The sequence below is a fragment of the Prunus mume genome, linkage group LG4, assembly GCF_029339155.1.
Source record: "Prunus mume cultivar Tortuosa linkage group LG4, ASM2933915v1, whole genome shotgun sequence".
NCBI lineage: Eukaryota > Viridiplantae > Streptophyta > Magnoliopsida > Rosales > Rosaceae > Prunus > Prunus mume.
The window spans coordinates 13,889,133-13,913,945 of NC_142701.1; the positions used below are offsets into that span (position 1 = coordinate 13,889,133).

At 37.3% G+C, this 24,813-nt stretch overlaps 1 protein-coding gene and 1 pseudogene across 1 annotated transcript; one reads left to right on the top strand and one right to left on the bottom strand.

Moving 5' to 3' along the window:
* Positions 1-1,386: 1,386 nt before the first annotated feature.
* Positions 1,387-7,259, top strand: LOC148917959 (uncharacterized; annotated as a pseudogene).
* Positions 7,260-9,400: 2,141 nt separating this feature from the next.
* Positions 9,401-11,344, bottom strand: LOC103327572 (GDSL esterase/lipase 2-like). The gene is made up of 5 exons (XM_089050335.1): positions 11,017-11,344; positions 10,764-10,885; positions 10,417-10,629; positions 9,998-10,253; positions 9,401-9,877 (listed from the first exon to the last, which is right to left on the bottom strand). Exons 1-5 carry the CDS (start codon positions 11,276-11,278, stop codon positions 9,666-9,668), a joined length of 1,065 nt encoding a protein of 354 aa, XP_088906461.1. The 5' UTR covers positions 11,279-11,344; the 3' UTR covers positions 9,401-9,665.
* Positions 11,345-24,813: the final 13,469 nt, after the last annotated feature.

Genomic DNA, 24,813 nt, shown 5'->3' on the forward strand with positions numbered 1-24,813 from the left:
CCTATAAACTGTGCTTTTGATCAGTTAGGTTGTTGGAAAAATTGGCCTAGGCGCTAGTAGGCGGGTCTAGGTGGGTCCTTCTTTTTTTTCCCCCGATTTTAGCTAAATTATGAACTCGCTTCAATTTTTGATGGCCACTATACGAAAATTGCCTTTTGATTATGTGTTTTGCATCCTGAAAAGAGAGAGATGTGGTCGAAAGTTATTACTAGAGGGAGCAGTAGAGATTTTAGCCTGTAAAAGTGGTATGTAATTGTTAGAAATCTGGTTTGGCCTAAGTTGGATGAGTAGTTGGAAATACTGATTGAATCAGACTTGGGGAATATACAGACACAGAAACACATAGTCGGGCTTTTCTTGTTGTCATAGACTATGAAGCCGCAATCCACCTCTGGAAGGTTGACAAGTTTGACGTTGTTGTCTGCATGAGTGCCTATATCGGCATTGTTTTTGGCAGCCTTGAAATTGGACTAGTCTTAGCGGTACGTATCATTATTATGTGTGACGGTAACACTATATCTAACAACTTAGAACTATGCATTATAACTAATATTTATTTTTTCTTCTGTGTAGGTTTCAATATCTGTGATCAGGGTACTTTTGTTTGTGGCAAGGCCAAGGACTTTTGTTCAAGTAAACCTTCCGAAGTCCATGGTTTACAGAAATGTTGAGCATTATCCCAATGCAAGCAATGTCCCTGGAATTCTCATACTTGAGATTGATGCTCCCATTTACTTTGCAAATACCAACTACTTAAGAGAAAGGAACTAATTAATTAAACCTGAGTAAGAACTAAAGATTTGGGGCTTAAGATAGATAATAGCAAGTACAGGGACTAAGGTTTCGTTGAGTTGTTCTTGAGGTGGTTGTACTATCTTTTTGTTTTCTGGTCATGTTTATGTTCTAGTGAGCCAGAAGTAAAGATTTGGGGCTTAAGATAGATAAGTGGCTTATCTATGGGACTGGGAAAGAGACATCCCACTTTGTTTGAGAGGGTTTGAATAAGACAATTGATTTTTATGATGATCGTACAAATTTTCATTTACAAATTGATTGAATAACTAGTGTAGTGCTTCAAGTTACCAGTCACTTCTAACCAAGGTGCTTTCTGATAGTGCCACCATACTCATTAAACATAGAGACCTCTGTGTGTCATCCGTTTGATTCTAATAATTTCCAAGTGTTAAGTTGGTTAACTGGCCTAGAGTTTGAGCCATAAATTACTGAAACAGTCTCATGATGAAAGAATTGATTGCGTTCTCATGATTATTTGTGATCATAGAAACCGCTTTCCAGAAATCCTTTAATCTTCTCTGATGTATTTTGTTTCATTTGTAGGCACACAGGTTGGAGAGGACTTGATGAAGGCATCGTTGTTGTTGGGACATGGATGATTTAAAAGCTGCAATGGCTGGTTGCATGTCAGCCCCATCCAAAACAATTAAATCACGGAAAAAACACTGTCAGCGGGTCATCAAACGCCATAGAAAGGCAACATGCTCTGCTTCAGATGGTACCAAGAAAAGAAATACCAGTTTCAAGAAAATAAATAGTGATGCAGGAGCTCGCGTGAGTGACTATGCTGTCAGTGAGTTTGTTCATGTGGACTTTGATTATGGTGCAACAACTACTCACAGAATATCTAAAGTTTCTAATTCAACATTCCATCTCACCCAATTGCAATGGCACCACAGTCAATATGATTCAAATGGTGTGTGCTTTCTTTCATCAGATTTCAACTATCTTTCAATTTCAACCAATAGTGCTGACAAGAAAATTCATAGCTCTTGAATCTCATATATTGAAAGTTATTCATTTGCAGTAATTTCCAAAAGGAAGCTTGGTTTGACTCAGTGAGTATTCTAGAGTCTGACTCGGATGATGACTTTATCAGTATACATGGAGGTATTGGCCATCAGCCTGTAACTACATATTACAGAATGAAAGCCTTGTGGTCTTGTTTGATTGCAAAACGTCATTCCTTACAGATGGTTTTCCATTAGCAAGCAATCCAGTTGGGAATATCTCAAGTCGCCAAGTTTTAAATTCATGGTGAGAACTATTTCAAGTATGACTTCGGTTTTTTCTTTTGTCAAAACCAACCTTAATTGAATTTAGACATTTGCAACTAATTACTCTGTTCTGCCTTGCTAATGATAATATTATTTTCTGTTGGTCTACCATCCAGAGATAATGAAAGTCAACTGCTCCAAATTACAGTCCATATACTCCAATAGGTGTTGATGTGTTTGTATGCCCCAAAAAGATACATCACATTGCCTAGCATCCTGAGCTTCCCAAAGTGAAAGCAAATGGGAAAGTGTTCATTGTAAACATATAGGTTTTTTTCAGAATTGATTTATCTTGTTATGTTTTGTTTGTTATATTTTGACAATATCTAATGACATTGCTCTATGCCTAGTTACAGTTGCCTACTTATCATGCTGCAATGTTTCTTGGTGATAGTGATGGAGAGGGGATGATTCTTGTAATGTATTTCAAAGTTTCTGAGAATTTTGATGAAGACATCTCTCCTCAATTCCAGGACAGCATCAAAGTAACTTCATTTTGTATGCAACTTCATCCATTTGGATAGGCATGTACTTTATTATGATGTACTCTCCCTGATGGAAATGTGATCTTATGTTCTATTGGAATACTTAGTCTTTTAATATATTTGAATGTTGCTTTTAGAAAATGGTTGACGATGAGATAGAAAAGGTTAAAGGATTCGCATAGGACTCCACTGTACCTTTTAGAGAAAGACTAAAGATCCTGGCTGGGGTGGTAAATCTTGAGGATCTCGGTTGGAGTTCTACTAAGAAGAAGCTTGTACATGTATATAATGACAAACCAGTTCTTTCACGCCCCTAGCACAATTTTTACAAGGTAAACATTGAACATTTATGTTGCTAAGTGTAAAGATGATGAAACATAAAAACCATGTTGTTTAACTTTATCAAGCTCTCTCACTTGCAGGGTCCTAACTACTTTGAGATTGATCTGGACATTCATCGCTTCAGCTATGTATCAAGGAAGGGCCTCGAAATGTCTTACGGAATAGCCGCGCGGCTATACTGTTAAAATATCTGTTTTACAATATTCTATTTAAGGCGTATAGCCGGGCGGCTGTATATTCTTTTTATGAAGTATAGTCGTGCGGCTATACTTTTAAAATATATTTTTTTATGGAGTATAGCCGCGAGGTAATGCTCTCTTTTAAAATATTCTATTTAGAGTATAGCCGCGCGGCTGTACTTTTGAAATATTGTTTTTATGGAGTATATTCTGTTTATGTTTATAGCCGCGCAGCTATACTTTTAAAATATTCTATTTTACGAGTATAGCCGCACGGCTATACTCTTTAAATATAACAATAAAAATCTGGATTTCTCTATAACAAAACTGAGCCTTGAGTTAATGAATCAATTATATATGGTATGTATTTACGTTCTAGCTTTGTTCCTTCGTGTGCGCTTAGGGTTGAGAGAATTTATGCCTTGTTTGTGTGTTGCAAGTGTATAGAAGTGATATAATGACGTTGCTTATCTTTTTAGGTGCCCTTTGTCATATTTCCTAAATTACTAATTGAAGTAATTAAAAAAGACTAAGATATTACTTAATGACATATATATTAAATTAAAGAAGTTGTACAAAAAATAAAAGTAAAGAAACTAATTTTATATTTTTAAAATAAATAAATAAAGAGCAAGAAGACTTGTGTCAGCGACATTTCGTCGACACAGTGTCTCTACTGAAGAACTATTTGCAGATTAGACCTCTCTCGACGAAAGTTTCCTATGTTGATGAAATGTCGTTGGGAGAGGTCTAATTTGGCAAATTGTGTTGGGATAGACCTGTGCTGATGAAAGTTCATCGGGAGAGGTTTTTTTAAATAATAAGTATAAACTTAGTATCTTTAGTTCAGTAGATTTTTATTTTAAAATTTCTTTTTAGTAATAAAAATAAAATATTAGCCTTACTTTCCTTAATAATCATGTTTTAATTCTTATTTATTTTGTGAATAATTAGTATTAAATATTTTAATTAACTTCATAAATATATTACCTAATAAATAGTATTTGGTTTTTAATTTTTTTTCTTTAATAAAATACTTAAATATTAATTATTCACTAAGTAAATATAATTAAAACATAACTACTAAATAAAGTAATTAAAAAAGAGAAATTCAGATTAAGATATTTCAAGGGTACAACCGTGCGGCTATACGTTTAAAGTATTATGTTTATGGAGCCTTACCAACAGAGGCGGACCTGTTAAAACCATTGTAGGTGCTTGAAATTGCCCCTTTGCTCAACTGGTGGTGGTGTACAGATTACCTTATTTACATAAATGTCTTTGTCTTTTTACTTTAATTTATTTTTATATTACTTCATTTACTTAAGTTTACAATGTAAATAAGGAAGTACCTCCTGTTTGGATTCAAATAAAAATACTAGAAAATCAAATCCCCCCAAATTAAAATTTGAAAAATCGGTTTTAGTGCAAAATACAATTTAGGCTAAAAATGATAGCTCATTAAGTCAATATATACTTCATAATAAAATCTCATAAAATCAAGATTTCTTATTTGATGTGTAAGGAATAAAAGCCGCCAAAAATTATCTTGAGAAAATGATTATTCCGAAAAATCATTTTTAATACTTAGTCAATATTTTTACAAAGAACAATTTTTCACGTATGATATGAATGCATGAAGGGACCTAAGGTCAATCGAGGTAAAAAGTCTTAGATGTTCAATCCACAAAGAGTTTTTAGCCTCTCAAAATTTCACCTCCGGTAAAAAATTTCTGAGTCCGCTAGTGCTTACCAAAACAAATTTACGTCTGGAGTGCTAAATTGAATCAATAAACTTGTGATCATGAAAATACTCTAGTAATTCTTGTGATCATGAAAATACTCTAGTAATTCGCTGACCCACTTGAGAAGTTATTTTATTGCTTGTGTACATATCCACGTGATATGTTGATGTGATTTATCAAAATTTTCTCAAATTATTATAATTCGTGCACAATAGTTATAATATCCAAATTTTACACAAAAGGAAGGAACAATAAGAGAAACAATCATAGCCAAAGGTGGTTCATGTGGTAGATCCAAAGATTCCTATGAAGATGAATCCATTCTCTTCGAAAGGTTAGATAGAATGGTGGTTCATATTTATTTTAAAAAAAAATCGTATAGCGGCGAGGCTATACAAGGTTTTTAAATTTTTATTTAAAAAATAGTATAGCCGAGCGGCTTTCCTCTGTATTTCCTTAATTTTTTTAATAATTGTATAGCCGTTTGGCTATACTCGTTTTTTAAAATTTAATTTTAAAATAGCATAGCCACGCGGCGATACTCGTTTTCCCCTAATTTTTTTTTTTAAAATAGTATAGTCGGACGGTTTTACTACTTTTGACATGTAGCGCCTAGGCGCTAGGCGGTTCTTTTTTCATGCTAAAAATGGTCCCTATGTTTTACTCATTTAACCAATTTAATCCCTGTGTTCTATTCCGTTGGTTAATGTTGTCCATTCCATCAAATTAACTTAGAAACATTCATTAAAGCTTTAAAAATTAATAAAAAAAATATTGAGTTCAGTTCACAAATAAATAAAAAATTATGAACACAAATAACAAAATTAAATATAATTACATAATAAAAAATCTGGAAACCCAACAGCCTTATGTCCTTAATCATTTAAAAAATATATATTTGTATTCAGATTTTTTTTATTTCTTAAATTGAACTGAATCATTTTTTTTTATTACTTATAAAAATTTCAAAGAATTTTTTAATAGTAATTTAACGAAATAGACAATATTGGCTAACAGAGTAAAACACACAGACTAAATTGGCCAAATTAAAAACACAGGGACTAAATCGGCCAAGTGACTATGACACAGGGACCATTTTAACATTTAACCCCTTTTTATATATATAAAAGTATAGCCGCGGCTATACTCCAAAATAGAATATTTAAAGATATAGCCGCAGGGCTATACTCTATAAATTGAGTATTTTAAAGGTTTAGCGGCGCGGCTATACTCTATAAATATAATATTTTTAATGTATTTAAATATTTTATTAAAGAAAAAATAGAAATTTTTAATTACTATTTATTAAGTAATATAATTCATGAAGTTAATTAAAATATTTAATACTAATTATTCATTAAAGAAATAATAATTAAAATATAATTACCAATTTAGCTAATTAAATAAGTCAAAGATATTATTTAATTACTAAAAATAAAATGAAAAAAAATTAATTAACCTAAACATACTTAGTTTACATTTATTTATAAAAAATAAAAAAAAACCTCTTTGGCACATGTCTATCTCCGCGAAATTTGTCGTATTAGAACTTCCTCGACGAAATTTCGTTGTAAAGGTGACTTCGTCAAGAGAGTTCTAATCTGACAAATTTAGCCGGTTTAGACCTATGCCAACGACCTTTCATTGGGAGAGGTCTAATCCAGAGAGGTGCGTTTTTTTTTTTTTAAATTTTAAAAATATAAAATTAGTTTCTTTACTTTTGTTTTTTGGCCAACTTCTTTAATTTAATATATGTAATTAAGTAATATCTTACCCTTTTTGAGTTACTTTAATTAATAATTATGTTTTAATTATTATTTCTTTAGTGAATATTTAAATATGTTATTGTTTTCATAAATGACTTAATAAATAGTAATTAATTATTTTAAATTATTTTGCGGACATTTTATTTTTATTTTTTATATTAAATAATAATTAAAACATAATATAGTTAAAGATGAATGTGGTGTTCAAGGCAACTTGGGCGGGTCATGTCCTTTTTTTTTCTTCTTCTAAATGAAGACAAAAGAAACTTATACTCGTAAAGGAATGTGGTGCGTGAGTGAATTGAAGAGACAGAGAAACGAACACGAAGCTTGCACTCCCAGTCCAATCTTCAAAATTGTATATTTAAAGAGTCTAGCCGGACAACGATACTCTTTAAAAATAAAATAAAAATAAAAAAGTGTATAGCCGAGCGGCTATATGCTTTAAAAATAAATAAATAAAAAATTTGTATAGCCACACGGCGATACGCTTTTAAAATAAAAATAACAATTAAAAGAGTATTAAAAATAAAAAATATTAAAAAATGTATAGCCGCGCGGCTATACGCTTATAAAAATAAATATAAAAATGGTATAGCCGTTCGGCTAGACTCTTTAAAAATTAAATATAAACAAGGGTATGGCCATCCGGCTAAACCCGTTAAAATAAATCACGAGTTTGCTGTGGTTTCTCTTGTTTGGTTGCTGGGAAAATGTCGGGAAACCAGGAAGAAATTGAGTAATTTGTTTGCTGGAATTATGTTTGACGTTTAAAGAGCAACACCAGAGATATATAGAGACGTTTTTGCTCCTTTCTTTTGGTTTGGGGCGGCTACCGCCACAAGATGAGATTCAGCTTTGGATGGTTCTGCTTCTAAATCCTAATGGGTTGTTGGAGAAATACCAGTTCATCAGACGTGCTTATTATTCTGCTTTTGGGAAAAATGATTATCTCTATTTACCTAGCTAGCTAGGTTTGTGTTTTTTTTCTTCTTAAATTCAAGCGATAAACACTTTAAAGCATGATAGTTTATAACTGTACAATATTCTAGTGAATCGGACTCGAACTCGTCGCTAGGAACGTCTAGGGCACAGAGCAAGCCCGTTCCAGGTTTTTAGCAGTGTTCGAAAAATCGGCCTAGGCGCTAGGCGGGAGGACACTGACGCCAGGGAGTTAGGCGGCGCCTAGGCGGCCTGGGCGGATATAGCCGGTTCTGGGGGATCTAGGCGGCGCCTAGGCGGCCTGGGAGGATCTAGGCGGCTCCTAGGCGGCCTGGGCAGATCTAGGCGGTCAGGGTGGATCTAGGCGGCCTGGGAGGATCTAGGCGGCTCCTAGGTGGCCTGGGCGGATCTAGGCGGCTCCTAGGCGGCCTGGGCGGATCTAGGCGGTGTCTAGGCAGCATGGGCGGATCTAGCAGAGGAATGAAGACAGACAAAGATTGCACTCCAAATGAAGACAGACGAAGCTTGCACTTGCAGAGGAATGTGGTGCACGAGTGATATGAAGAGACAGAAACGAACACGAAGCTTGCACTCGCAGTCCAATCTTCAAAATTCAAATACTCGGTCTTGAGCCTCTCTCTCAACTCAAGCTTCGATTTTTTTTCTTCGGTTTCGGCCGCTGCGTTGATTCTATTTTTTTGTGTGAAGGTCACAAGGTCAGATAAACATCCAAGGCAGTTTCTTAGTATGCCAGAAGAAGCCCAGCAGATGGTTCTTTATCCTGAGGCACACCTTGTAGTTTGGCATTGGATTACACCATGCCGGTCTGAATGACAAAGATAGATCTCTGGTTGAGGAGCTTTTTACAAACAACAAGATTCAGGCATTTCTGTTTTACCTCAGTAAGCATGAGTCTTTCCTGAAAAACACATTAGGAAAAGAGTATAAAAAAGATCATTTTCTTACTCTATATACTGATTAGGCATATGTATTAAATTATAGGTATTGGTTTGTACCAGCACATTGGCATGGGGTGTAAACCTTCCAGGTCATCATCTGGTCAATATTAAGGTAAGGCAAAACTTGTGCAGTATCTTTTTCATTTGGTTCCTATATTTACAAAGGTTTCTAGTAGGAGTATATTGCAGCAGCTGTTCTTCAGGACAAATTTACCTAAGTGTTGATTCTCTTGCAAGGAACAGAATATTATGATGGGAAAACAAAGAGATATGTTGATTTTCCAATATCAATCACAGATATATTGCAAATGATGGTTTTGGTCACACATGACTATATAAAATAAAAAATGGAAAGAAAGAAATATGTGAATCAGATTACATGCTTTTCTCCCTTTATAATCAACAGTTGCTCAGATTCTACAAGAAAGATGGGAGTAGATGTCCATCACAATCCGCCCGCCTAACAATCAATAAACACAAATCATATTAGTTTCTGAATATTTGCCTCAAATATTAATACTATGAATCAGGTTGTTTGGGGTTTTGAATATCAGAAAATCTAATAAAGTCTTGCAGTCCTATATCTAATCAATAAAGCATTTTCCTTTTTATTTTTTCAATACTCTACACCTATCTGTTTTTTTGCTGTTAAAGTTTAGAACGCCTATCATTTGCATTGCGGCTGTGACAGGAGCAGCACAATGATCCTCTTGTACTTAAATATGGTGAAGACACACAAGTTAAAAGCCTTTGGTTTTGATTAGTGTCCTTAGTATTTGATTTATTGAGCCTGTACAAGATCTTACATGAGAATAGTTTTCTACAGATGTTTAATCCAGCTTACTATGGCTTGGACAACATCTATCACGTCCATTTTTGAGTTATGAATACATTAATACAAAGAATGATATATCAAACCATAATTTATTTATAAACAGAGCTTGTCTGAGCAAATTCACAGGCGCTTATTCAAACTAACAAATACATAGGTTTCTGAACTTCAAATAACTCTTTCAAATTAAAATAAGGCCCTGGGACATAGGAAGTATGGTTCCCCCAAAACTTGAACACTTGCCCACGTGCCCATGGCTACATCAAACTTTAATTCGCTTCAAAACGGAAATTGTGTCTGCAAATTGCTCAATTTCTTAAGAAACTATCAAGCCATATTTTGCCTAAACTTCAAATAGCTCCTCCAAGTTATGACTCCACCATAACTTGGATGCTTGCTCGTATACCCTTTCAGTTGGATGGAAAGGGTCAAAGAAGACGTACTCAGTAACATTGTTACATAACTTATACTCAGTCACACCTCTCTTCCCTCCACAGCTGTTAATTCCTCTGTATGGACCAGAGCCACAGCACGCCGCCTTTCCTTCCTTGAAACCTTTACAACACAATAATAACGAAAAAGAATATTAAAAAGGAGACATGACTTATCAGCCTATGACAAAACCAAATAAGAGAAACTATAACTTAAAGGAGAAGGTGTCATGGCTATGCATACCATATTTTGATGGATGATTAATTCTTTCTCTAGAGTAAGTGTAGAGATTAAGCATTGAGTATTTGAATCCTTGGAGCTCTATCTTCAGTTTTGTGAGGACTTCAGAAAGTAGTCTATTGTGTAGATTCTCAAGTGCTGTAACTTCCTCCCCGGAAGGGCCCGTGTTTCCTGGTTGAATCACTCTCATGCTTGGCGTAGAAGCAATTGGGCCCACACTTGAAAATCCAAATTTCCTGCCTCCTTTCTTGTATACATCCTGACAAAATGTATATCAAATCACTCCTCCAAAAGATCTTTCCGGATTCATAATCAGACGAACAAAGTTGTACACAAATTGTAATAAGTCATAGAAAAAAGAAGAAACTCGAATTAAAAATTTTCTCCTGCTATGTATGTGTGCAAAATGAAGATAAGATTACTTCGATCCAACTTGTCAGGTTGCCAATAACCCAGCCAACATATTCTTCCTGGCTGGTATTGGTGGCTAATGGGATAGAATAGTCATTGCTTCCAATGCTGATTAAGTAGACAGCTTTGGACAGCAATGTGTAGGCTTCTGCTTCACCTAGTTTCTGCCTCAACTGCTTCTCCACCTTCTTGAATTGACTTCGTTGAGTTTTAAGGTCTATCACCTGAAAACAACAGATCACATAATCAAATCATGCTAACGAAAAGCACGCGAATTACCGAAAATACATATTCAGATGCTGCAACTGTAACTAAAAGTCATAACAAGGGAAAACAAATAATAAGGCAGTGCATATACAAATCCTTGAAAGGTTTCAACTAGAGCACCAGCTCCAGCAGAAGCAAAGTTCACCCCATAAGTATAGTCTTTCAACCCAGGTTGTAAATATGCTGGTATAATTGGCAACTTGGCATACTCAGCTGAAACATGAATATAAAATTTAATAGTTAGTTGTATCATGTGTTTGTATTATCAGTTGCTGTCAGTTGGCAGCAAAGATGTTTGAAGAATTGACTGAAAGAAACAATATTACTCACAAGATGGTTCTTACCAATGAAGTCTGAGATTAAACGCCCATTAGAAAATCTACCAGTTGGGTACCTGAAGAACGTTTCACCATATGGCAACCAATTGGCCTGGAAATCTTTTGTGGTATTTATGTAGTTATTATTTCCAGGATCATAGATTGAATCACCAAAGATGAACAGGGCTACATGCTTTTTCTGAAGCCCAGAATGGCCATGGCAGCTGCTTTGAATAACAAGGCCTGCACAGAAAGCCAAGATATAGATTTGAAACCTGAAAGATGCCATTCCGGTATTTTCTGTTTAGCTTTGTATTTTATAATCTTTTCCTCTGTTTCAATTCAATTTAATAGATGGCTGAAACTGGTGTGAAACTTGGACTTTCGATTTGAACAGAAAGTAAAAAGGAATTTAGGCCATCTCCAGCAGTAGGGCTAAATGTAGCTTATAGCTAAAAATTTAGCCCCCAAAGTATTAATTTTTTAAAGAATAGTGCAGGGCTAAAATTTTCCACCTCCAACCATGCATGACTATATTTTAAGTCCTTCATATTTTATTATTTTGAGAAAAACTATGATACAATACTCATACATTTCACAACTATATATTGTTTAATTTAATTAAACTACTATTTTTTTTATAAAAAAAATAAAGCCAACAAAGGAAATTTAAAAATAAAAATGGAAGGGTTTCAAGGGTCTGACCTTCAACGGTCATGACCTAGAATTTTTTATAATTTTTGTTCAACAATACCAAACATTTAAAAATGTGAAGACAAAAAATTGAGGATGGGTTTCAATGTTTGAGCTCCAATGGTCATGAACAAGACCTTTTTATAATTTTTTTTAAACAACACTTGAAAATATTTGAAAAGCTGACCACATTTATTATTATTATTATTACTATTTTTTTTTCTTTAAAGGGAGTAGGTAGGTCTAACCTCCAACGTCATTGCCAACAATTTTGTGTACTTTTTTCTTAAACATTATGAATTGAAACATTCAAAAGGCTTTTAAAAATCTATATATATTAATGTTGGCAGTTGAAAAGCACATGGATATGCCCCACTACAAATTTGGCTTACGCAAATGCTACATTTATTGGAGGCTAAAGGCAAATGTAGCCCTCCAAATTTGGCTAAAATTTTATTTAAATTTTGAGATGACCTTACTTCCTAGTCCGGATAACATAAAGAAAAGTCAAGGAAAGTGAACTAAAAAAGAAAAAGATACAGTTAAATATTTTTTGTCTTCATTATCAATTGAATCACAAAGAGACTTCTGCTAAGTTGACCATTCATAATCCAATGAAAAGAAAATAGCTGCAGCTTTACTTGAAATAGTGTATCTTAAAATGTTGACATTTACTTCTTCGCTGTTTCATGCCGGTGTATAGGTCTTGTTGATTTGCTTGTGGAAAAAGAAACCATTGGAAATTTGTGTAGTCCAATGAAGTTTCTTGTAGTCCTACAGAGTGGCCACAGATTTTGAAATGTATATAAAGTTGCTGCGCTAACAACATACGTAAAGCTATTGAAAACAATAGTGATGGACGAATATTCAAGCCAAAATTTTTATTTTCTGTTTCAATTGTGTAATGTTCAAATACTATAACCATTAATTCAACAGTTTTTGGGATCCTGCCACGGGTTTACAGAGTTCATTTCTACAATACTAAAAGGCTGGCAATTTGGATATAAACTCCATTTGACTTTTTAAAAGGACTAAATATACAATGCCATCTGGCCTTTTTTTTTCTTTTTAAAAGTGATAATACACTCCCTTATGAATTTGGGGGTTAAATTTTGACTGTTCTTGATAAAAACACAAAGCATAAAGTGGTATTCTAGCCCCAAAAACCTAAAACGATAAGACAAAAATGTATATTTCAAGGTATAGCCGCACGGCTATACTGCCTAAATAAGTTCGAATATTTTAAAGGTGTAGCCGAACGGTTAGACTCTTTAAATATTAATACATTAGAATATTTTAATAGTATAGCCGAACGGCTATACTCTTGAAATATTAACACGAAGCTTGCACTCGCAGTCACACCATTTCGCTTCTATCAAACTAAAGCTCGATTGGTTTTCTTGGTTTGGTCGCTTTGTCCTCCGGCCGGCATCGTAAAGACCCAACCCGCCTAGGAGGCCGCCCAGCCTAGCCCCGCCTAGCCGCTTAGCGCCCGCTAGCACCCGCCTAGCACCCGCCTAGCCCCTGCCTAGCAGTCTAGCGCCCGCCTAGCACCCGCCTAGCCCCGCCTAGCAACCTAGCGCCCGCCTAGCCCCACATCGCCGGCTTGTTGCAAATTTTGATCGAGAAAATTCTGATATCGAGACAGGTCGAGTTCTAGAGCCGTAGAATTGGACCATATTCAGGAGGAGATTGAGGAGGTGTCCGCTGCCGTTCGGAAGTGAAGGAGAAGAAGAAGAGCAGAAATGCTTTGAGGAAGGGGTCGGAAGGTGAAGAGGTCCGAGCTATGCAGTCTGCTTGCTTTTGAAATGCGAGTTTTGATTTTTCGGAGTCTATCATTCATTTCTTGTGTTTTGTTTATGATTTAGTGTTGTCTTTGAATTATAAAATGGTACTTTTAAATTTGGCAAATTGAAAACTGAGCAACATACAGTTTTTTAGGACTTACAAGGGGGTATTAACTTTCTCTTTAGTATAGAAAATTGTTAACTTTTGTTTCTTTTCTTTTTCTGTAACTGGGTTTGTGTGGTCATTTCCTTTTCTAGTGTTTGCTTCGTTTTTGGATGTAATATTTGTGATTTCGACTTGTTCTAATATAATGTTCCTGTTATTTGACAGGAAGCATCGCAAAAACTAGGATTTTACTTGGGTGAGGAAGACATGGAGTTTTCCAGGTTCTCAAGCGGGACCGAACGTGCTGTCAAGACTTGGCAAGTAAGTTTCAATTATCATTAGATGTTACTATGTATAATGCATGAAGAGTAAAATTTCAGAATCATCAAGTTGAACAAAAAACAACGCAAAATATAATATCTTGTTTGACAGGCCTCCTTAGACGCCCCTCAAGATGGCATAGTGACTGCAGAACTTCTTGAACAATTATATACGGTGGCACAAATTGAGGGTCTGGAAAACAAAGGGAGTACTCTGACTGCTACACAAAAGGTATAGCCTTCTGACGACATACCATTAGCCTTTATTAAATGGAAGCCAATGATGTTTTAAGTTTCAGTACCAATATATCATTCCTCACTTGGAACTGAACATAATGGTTTGGTAAGTCATTACTTGCATTCCTCAAGAGGAGCCAAAAACTCATTTGATGGTTCAATTTGAAGTGAACCTAAGCCTTCATTTTCTTCAACCAGATTGTAAAGAATTGTAGCAAACAGTACTAAGTACCAACCAAGAAGCTCTGTTACCTAATTGAGAAACGAACCTGAAGCGCCGACTCTATTTTCAGTAACTCAGACATCAGTTTTCTTGGTTCCAGTTCATGAGACAATCACTTAACATGAAAATAAATACAATATGACTGTGATGTAATGTGCTATGGTAACTGGTAACACACCGTAACTTATTTTGGATACTAATAAATGAAGCTGATTATATTGGTAAACTGATTTTCTTCTCCTGGTTGGCCTTGAGCTAGCAACCTGATCATGTTCGTATAAGCTATAGCGAACCACTACATAGGCTGAAACATCGTAATTCTTCTAATGGTTGTGTGGGTTATGTTGTTTGGGAAGATACAAATGGAGCTGCAGTTACTTTGGAACAGAAATTTCAGAGGTCCAGCAAACACTTGTGAAAGAAGGCGTTACAAAAGTAGAGGTATCTAGGCATCGTGCTTTTCTCCTTATTGTGCGCAGGTACCTTGTCTGTCTCCCGTCTTAGTCACTATATTCAAGTTTATAAACCATTGCCATGCTACGCTAAACTAGAAGTCTGATCTGATTTTTAAATATAATGTTGAACACCAATGGCTTTGATGATGATATGCATTATTTTATTTTTCTACTTTTGCATATTTTGTTTCAACTATCCCGTCCCCTGGTAGCTTATCTGTATTTCTTTGTTGCAGAATGTATGGAACAGGCGAGCCAAACATTGAAGAACAGGTTAAGTTTATAATTCTCACGAGCATTCCGCCAGGATGAAGTTTTAATTATTTTGTTAAATGACAGCAGCGGATTGGGTGGAAGAGGGACAAAATGTCCATATTAAGGTTTACAATTTTTTGAAGGGGCAGAGCTTAGTATCAAAATATACTAAAGACTAGTTTTATGCTTTATCATGTGTTTAATGGTAGTTTGCATTTATAAACAAATGCAGAAAATCATATGTATATACTCGATGAGGTCTATTGAAAAAGGACAATGTGCAAACCAAAGATATTTATTTTGTTTGATCTGATTGCTTGTTTAAAAATTAAATATAATAAAACAAAAAACAAGTTGACGTTGTACTTGGAAATTAAAGAGAAAAATAAAAAGGGAAGTTGCCAATGGCTACTTGATCAACAGACCAATGTTATGAATACACGCATCTCCTCGTGTAATGGAAGGCAAAGCAAGGCCAAGTTAACAATTTTTGGCATGGAGTTATTCCCATTTCTACTTTTGGGGCAGGTATTTTAAGTTTAACCATTACTCTATCCTCAGTCCCCATTACTGATACGTAGCTTACATCTATAGTTGTAAATTTCTTTCAGTGGATGCAGAATGTGATGATATGAATTTAGGCGAGCCAAGAAGGCAACATTGAAGAATGCAGGTTAGATGGATGTTTCAAAGAAAGAGAATATATTAATAGGAGGGCTTTCTCGACAGTTTCGCGGTTTCGAGCATTATCCTGGTCCAGGATGAAGTCCCTTTAGCATGGATTACCTTTTGTTGCCAAATGACAGCAGGTTGCCTCGGATTGTGGTGGATTTGATGTGAAGAGGGAGCAAAATGTCCATATTGCGAAGGTCGTAGGAAATACAATTTGCGACGTATGTGAAGGGGCCAACAGTAGCTTAGGTATCAGCAAATATGTACATTCCCATAACCAGACGTGCAGTTTTATGCTTTAGCATACTCAGCTGTGTTTAATCAGGTAGTGTTTGCATAACATTGATATTATTTAAAGGGCCATACCAATGAAATCTGGGATTAGAAGGCCATCGGAAAATCTACCAGTTGGGTAACCTAAAAAAGGTTTCTCCATATGGCAAGAAATTTGCCTGGAAAGAAGTTGTAGAATTCATATAGTTATTGTTTCCTACATCAAGTACCGAATCACCAAAGATGAACATGGCTTCATGCTTTTATGGTGCCTAGAATGGCCATGGCTAGAGCTACTTGCAATGAGAAGGCTTGTACAAAAAGCCAAGATATATATTAGCAACCTTGAAGTTGCCATTCTAGCAATCTGGTTTACTTTACTTTGTCTTTGCTTCAAATGCATAAATAGGTGTAGAGAATATATTTCCTTGTATTTAACAGATTACACAAAAGTCCCTATTTATACTAGTACAGGATATCTACTTAAGGTAGGAAATAATATAGACATAATACAATCCGATTTACAGTAGGAAATCTGATTTACAGCAGGAAAGGCTAATTGCTAGGAGGAGATTGTGAAGTTGACTTCCGTGTAAGCTAGGAAAGGAAAGCTACGTTAACAACCACCCCTCCCGCCGCTGCGCAAACTGGGCATCACAGGATGCACAAGTTTGGAAGACATATGCTGATGGCGTGGTTTGTGAAGGGCTTTGGTGAACAGGTCCGCAGGTTGGTCGACGGAAGGAACAAAACAAACTTGATGACTTCTAAGAGCAACCTTTTCACAGACAAAGTGATAGTCCAACTCAATGTGACATGTGCGGGCATGGAAAACTGGATTGGCAGCTATGTACTTGGTGTTGAGATTGTCACAAAAGAGTTAGACGGAGAACCAAAGATGGACACCCAATTTATGAAGAAGGGAGCATAGCCGAGTAGTTTCGGCACAAGTATAAGAGAGGGCACGATATTCCGATTCTGTACTAGAGCACGAGATTGTGGGATGTTTCTTAGAACACAATGAGATGAGGTTAGTTCCAAGAGTAATCACATATCCAGTGGTCGACCAATGAGAATCGAAGCACCCAGCCCAATCCGCATCAGAGTAGGCGGAGATGCGAGCAGCAGCAATTTGAGGAGTGAAGGTGAGGCTGAGATCAATAGTGCCTTTGATGTACCTAAGTATCCGTTTGGCGGCAACAAGGTGAGAGGTGCGAGGGGCACTCATGAACGGAGCAACAGTGTTGACGGCAAAAGATATGTCAGGACAAGTAAGAGTGAGATACTATAAACTGCCAATAAGCTCGCAATACTCAGTTGGGTTGGAGATGAGAGCACCATTAAAGACAGAGAGGAGAACCTTGCAACCAATGGAGTAGATGCGGGTTTGGAGTTGAGAAGATTGGCTTTCTGTAAAAGATCATGTGCATATTTGAGTTGATTAATGTGGCGAGTACCATCCTTATGAAGAACCTATAAACCCAAGAAATAGTTGAACGGACCAAGGTCTTTGATGTCAAAGTGGCCACCTAAAAGAGAGATGAGTTGTTGGAGATGAGTGGAATTGACAAGACCCGTCCCGAATTTCCCGGAACCCGAGATGAACCCCGCGGAGACCCCGGCATTACACCCACGCCGGGTTCACTCCTTAGAACTACGTCCTTGTTTACCAAAGAGGATTAAGGGCATGAGACTTTCTGCGAAATTTCGGCAGAGTCTCCCCTGTAAATTTAACATTTCCCAAAATTTCCACCTGCATAAAACACATTTTATAACCCAACCGGCAGCACGCACAATATAATCTCATGCAATTACATAAATGGCCTCCGGCCTTCAAACGATTCTAGCATAACTGCCCACAATACTTTTAAAATAACTTAATGCATCAAATATGCATATAATGAATTCAAAATCTATTTATGTACACCTTCACTCATTCAGTCCACAGGACAAGCCTCAATTCAACCAAGTTTCAGGACCAACAACGAAGTCCGGACCAATCTCAATAAGACCACCTAAGTGGGGTCTAATCTGTGGCTGCACCTAGTAACTTCATGCTGCCTACGTACCCTACTAAGGGATCAAGCCACACGTAGCTCTTTTACTAAAACCCTTTTTCCTCGGAATCACAACTCAATGATACTCACGACATCTCCCCATACGCCAGAACATCCAAAGTTACGTATGGGACCTATCCACACGCCGAATAAACCTACGACACGTGAGAACCCATCAACATATCACATAATCCCCTCATACGACGGGACGTACCCGGCCTCGTATGGGGTCATCAACACGCCGCTAATCCAAAGACGCGTGCGACCTCAACACTAGGTCCTGGCTACATTCTCACCAACCCGCACACAATCATATCTCCTCATACGTCGGGACGCACCCGCCACGATGGGGTCCGTCAACACGCCGGTTAATCCAAAGACGCGTGCGACCTCAACACCGGGCCGACTACATTCTCACCAGCCCGCACACAATCATATCTCCCTCATACGTCGGGACGCACTCGCCACGTATGGGGTCAACACGCCGGCTAATCCAAAGACGCGGCGACCTCAACAGCCGCTACATTCTCACCAGCCCGCACACAATCATATCTCCCCTCATACGCCGGGACGCACCCGCCACGTATGGGGTCTATCAACACGCCGGCTAATCCAAAGACGCGTGCGACCTCAACATTGGGCTGGCTACATTCTCACCAGCCATCATATCGCTCACTTAGGCTGGCTACATTCTCACCACCATCATCTTTTCACTCTAGGCCTGGCTACATTCTCACCACCGCAGTTTAAAGGCCTCAACATAATCACAATATGAGGGGGTACGTGGGGTAGTGCGTATAGCACTGTAAACTAACATTCGATCCCTTTATTTACTTTTTATACAACCACACAATTAAATATATAATATAATTTCTAATCCTATATTAACCTCAATCAATAAAGCATTCCATAAACTCCCTCATTTAAATTCACCAATTTATATTCTAAACCCACAATATCCATTTAACTCAACAACACTCAAGACCTGTCACTAAGGTCATTCTAACCCTCAAATAAAGGTAAGACTATCTCGGAAGTCTCACGGTCAACCTAGGGTCAAACGGCCCTGCGAGGCCCACAACCTCCAAATTCCGATCCGAAAGTTCCTATAGGTTCTACAAGCTCTAGGACACATGTCCTGCAAGTTTGGTCCAGATCGAACGGTTCGGATCGCTCACGATCGCACGATCAGACGGTTACTAAACCTTACCCCTAGGGTTGGCATTTCCGGAGTATCCGGAACTCCATTTTACGATCCGTCGAATCCTATACGATTCTGGTAATACCTAGATCAATATATTATAACTTCAGGACCATCCAACGGTCCAAACCTAGCGAATCAGGAAAATACACGATATGCGATATCCGTTCGGGACTCTAAAAGCACTTCCACCAAAGGGCCCAAGGGAGGGTTGGGGGCAAACCCAAAACAAGTTTCTAGCAACAACAAGCTGCCAGGGCAACAGTGGGGCCCACAAACCGGGCAAGTCGGAGGGGAGGTTGGCCCAGCCGGTGGGATGACGCTTTGTTTAAATTTTTAAAGTGGCGCGTGCAATACATGCGCCGGTTTAAAAATTTGACGCTACAAGATACCAACGGTATGATTACACGTGTCGCATGTCTTTGGGCCATCCGACCGCTTTTAAACTTATCCAACGGCAGCCATTTTTTCGCGAATAAAAAATCAAAACAATAACCCCAACGGCTCTATGCCACATGGAAGCTCTGGGCTCTCCGATTGGTTTTTCCAAAGAATCCAACGGCAGCAATTTTTTGCCAAAAAAATTCAAAAAATTTAAAAAAATACGAAAAAAATATTGAATTTTTTTTTCTATAAATACCAACCAATACTCTTCACTTTTAACACCAACTCTTCATACATTTTCTTCTCATTCTACTATTTTTCACTTTCTAGTCAAATTTTTTTCACTTTCAAGTTGTTTTTTTCTCTCTTTCAAGTTGTTTTTTTCTCTATCATATTATGGGTTCTTCTAGTGAAACCGGTGGAGGAGCATGGAGCATGACGGAAGATATTAGCTTGTGTGAGGCTTGGCTCCAAGTTAGTCATTGTCCCGTAACGGGCAATGAGATCAAATTCTGTCATATGTGGAAAAAAATTCATCAGGAATTTTGTGAAAGGGTAATTGGTTCGACCCGTACGGATCAAGCATTATCTAGTAGGTGGAAAATTCTTAATAAAGAGTTGGGAAAGTGGAGAGATGCCTTGACAAAAGCGATGAACAACCATAGAAGCGGGCAAAACCTTAGCAGTGAGGTAAATTATTTGTAATTTTTTCTTTATTAATTTCTATGTCATATTAAATTTTATTTAAATGTTTCTTGCAATTTATATATTATGTTAATATTTCTTGTATTTCCAATATTAATATGAATGTTTCTTGCAATATTTATATTTTGTTTTGCATTTCTAATAAATGGTTAAAGTTTCTTGCGTTTCCATTAATTTTTTTAATACTTGTTGCATTGCTAATATTTTTTTTAGTTTCTTGTACTTGTTTTCCTTTTTTAGTTTCTTGTGTTTCCATTATTTTTATACTTGTTGCATTGCCAATATTTTTTAAAGTTTCTTGTGTTTCCATTATTTTTTTGTTATACTTGTTGCATTGCCAATATTTTTTAAAGTTTCTTGCCTTACCTTTTTTTTTTTTTATATAGATTATGCAAGCACAAATGTTTTTTGGTGCTACTGGGCAAGGGAAAAAAAGTTTCAACCATACCCTATGTTGGGAGGTGGTGAAGAATTGTAAGAGATTCCAAATTATTCTAACGGGTCCAACGATAGTGTTGAACGAGATGCCACTCCATGAGACACCGACATCGGATTCACCTATGGATTCCCCGATGAGTCAAGACTCACCTATCGAAAAAGAGCCGAGGCCTATTGGGAGGAAGGCGGCGAAGGCGAAGAGAGGGAGTAATTCTACCAAGAATACATCTAAATATTTGGAGGAGCTTTCAAAGATGCAAGCCATGAGAATTGAAATGGATATGAAACAACAAGAGCACGATAGGGCAATGGAAGTAGAATATGCAAAAGAAAGGGAGTATGTACGCCAAGGAAAGATTGAAAAAAATGATCGGGAAACCATGGCTATGGATACAACCCATATGTCCCCCGAAACAAAACAATATTGGAAGTTAGAACGAAGGGATGTTATGAGACGAAGACTTTTTCGTGACGATGGACCTAGCAACACGGATTGGTTAAATGATCAAAACCATTAAGTTAGTTTGCTTGCCTTTCATTTCATTGTACCATTAAGTTAGTTTGCTTGCCTTTCATTTCATTAAGTTAGTTTGCTTGTATTTTTTGTTTTGTTTAAAAAAGTAGTTGTAATTCATGTATTTTATTTTATGAGTTGTATTCATTTTCTTTTAGTGAATGAAGAAAATATTCAACAACATTCCTTTTTATTCAAAACATTCCATACATAAAAAGCAACCTACAACCAAAGCATAAAAAATAAACAAACCACAATCAAAGCATAAAAAATAAACCAACCACAACTAAAGCATAAAAAAACAACAAAGCATAACTAAAAATACAACATAAACAGAATACATTAAAAACACATCTTCACTTTACTTTATTGTCCTTCATTGCCCTTTCACCGCCCACAAATGCTCCATCAAGTCCATTTGACGGTATTCATGAATATATGACGATTGCATCTCCGTGTAGCGCTCAATCATCCGATGCATGAAACTATCGTCTCTAACTAACGGATCATGCTGCACTGGTTCTCCATTTGGCCCCATAGGTTTTTCATAAATTCGTGTTAAGGCGGTGTTCATTGGATCTGGTTCATACTCATCTTCAGCAGCATCATAATCATACTCATCTTCCACAATCATATTGTGGAGGATGATACAAGTCATCATTATACTCCTAAGCACCTCCTCATCAAATAGACGTGCCGCTCCCCTGATAATTGCCCACCGGGCTTGAAGGATACCAAACCACCTCTCCACATCTTTTCTGTACCCCTCTTGATAGGCAGCAAAAAAAATTTCCTTGTGGGATCGGGGATGTGGAATTGATTTCACAAATGTTGTCCACCTCGGGTAGATACCATCAGCTAGATAATACCCATTCTGGTAGACGGTATTATTAATTTGATATGTGATAGTTGGGCCTTCACCTTTCAAAACATCATTGAACACCGGGGATTGACCCACGACGTTCAAATCATTTGGAGAGCCAGCAACTCCAAAGAAGGCTTGCCAAACCCATGTATCAAAACCAGCAACTGCTTCGAGGATGATGCTTTTTGCCCTTTCCGATTCCCATAATCCCCTTGCCAAGCAGATGGACAATTTTTCCATTGCCAGTGCATGCAGTCAATGCTACCAATCATTCCAGGAAATCCATGAGACTCATCTTTTTGTAGAAGTCGTTGCAGTCCTCGGGCATAGGTCTATGGAGGTAGTCCCTGGTGTACAGATTTTCCACTGCATCACAAAATCGCACCAAGCTCTCCAAAATAGTGGACTTCCCCATCCGGGCAATCTCATCCACCTGATCAGCAGATGACCCATACGCCAACATTCGTATCACAGCTGTGAACTTTTGCTCGGGAAGCAGCCCCAAATCTCCAAAGCACAATTTTTCTTTTGAACAAAGTAGTCATCATAATTGCAAATATCATGCATGACTTTATTGAACAGATGAGGTTGCATTCTATATCTTGCTCGAAAATGAACATCAGAGTACAGAGATTGTGGGATAAAATAATCTTCCATAAGATTCTTACCCCGAGAATGTCTATGTTTGTCCACATTCGGTGCTCGGCCTTCTCGTGAACCACAGTGGCTCTGGTTTTCTTCCTCCAAAGAAAGCAACGGCCACACCAAGTTGCTCATCTAATTCTCTCTGCGCCCTTTTGCTTGCAGCTCTTCTACGCATTCTTGCTCGCCTTTCTCGCTCTTGCCTCTCCAAAACCTCTTCCATGTCGTCTGACATTGAGAATAGAGAATGAAATCTAAAATCTGAGAAATGAAATCTAAAATATGAGAAATGAAGATGTAGAGAAGATATGGTGTGGGAGATATGAGCTAAGCCTCTGCATTTATAGAAAAATTTAGGCAGATAGAGATGACACGTGGCGCAATTTTAGAGGGTGAAAATCTTATCTGAAATTTGAATATTCACATGAAATTTGAAATTTGAAATTTATCTGGAATTTGAATTTTGAAATGTATCTGAAATTTGACATTTTGAATTTATCTGAATTTTGAATTTTGAAATGTATCTGAAATTTGACATTTTGAATTTATCTGAAATTTGAATTTTGAAATGTATCTGAAATTTGAAATTTATCAAATTTGAAACCGAAAATCTGATCCAATATGAATAGTATTGACACATAGGAACCCAAAAATCTTATCCGAAAATATTATCCAAATTAACTGTTTAAGTAAACAAAGTTGTGAAAAAAACAAAAAAATGAATAGTATTTGTCATGGCAAGCCTTGCATTGCTGGAAACACAAATTTTTTTTTGCCTAGGCACCACTATTCACGTGAATAGTACTTAGGGCTCCTTGCCATGGCAAGGGGCTAACTAGTGGAAGTGCTCTAACGGTGCCCAAAATGAGATCCGAGCACACCTACGCGCTCGTGACATCGAGAGGATCATAGTGGGACAAAAATGCCCTCAACTACAAAGTGCCCACGCTCCACACGCGGCAGCGCATGGGTGTCCAAAGCAATATCGCATCGCCGGAAAACTTCCAAATCAAGAGCCAAAACTCCTACCCTAGGTAATACACCTAATTTGGAGCCACTTTTGTTCTTGGGCATACCCCAAAAACTGACCGGAAGTGGCCAGAATCTCCTCAAAATTCGAAACCCAATTCAGTAAATCGAGCTACCTACACTCAAAATTGATGCAATCCTACCCACCCGTCAGCTAGATCATGAAAAATAGGTAGGAATTCATACCTCAATCACTAGAAACGGTGGCCGAAGGAGGAGATCGAGCCGCGGTTTCGAGAAAACCGCCAAAACTGCATTTTTCGGCGACTAGAGCGGCGGCCGATGTCGGGAAGGGCCAGTCTTGACGGCGGGCTGAGCCGGTCCTTTTGGCTCCGGTCCCGTCCAAAAGGGAGAATGGACTTAGAGAGTGTACTAGTGATGTAACTAACAATGAGTTGGTCTTGTTGGTACCACTGAGCATGGGCGGGATTGGTTTGGGTAAGAGTGGTGGTGGTGGTAGTAGGTGTTGCAGTGGTAGAAGTGGAGGTTTGGGAAGAAGGTTGTTTATGAGTGTCATCGATAAATTTCTAGAAGTCATGACCGACTAAAAAGGGTTTGAGTTGGCGGAGCCAAAGGAGATAGTTGGAATCAGTAAGCTTGATAAGAATGAGAAGAGTTGGGGCTAGGGAGGGAGATGGTGGATTTAGACAAAGCCATGAGGTGGACCTAAAGGAGAAGAGGATCGAATAAGGGAGATGGAGAAAACCCTAGGTTAGGCTAATACCATGTAGAGAATATATTTCCTTGTATTTAACAGATTAAACAAAGTCCTTATTTATACTAGTACATGATATCTACTTAAGGTATGAAATAATATAGACATGAATACAATCCGATTTACAGCAAGAAAGACTAATTGCTATGAGGAGATTGTGAAGTTGACTTCCGTGTAGGCTAGGAAAGGAAAGCTGTGTTAACAATAGGTTCTGGAGATTTACTTGTCAAAAAGGAAACGAATGTTAACTTCT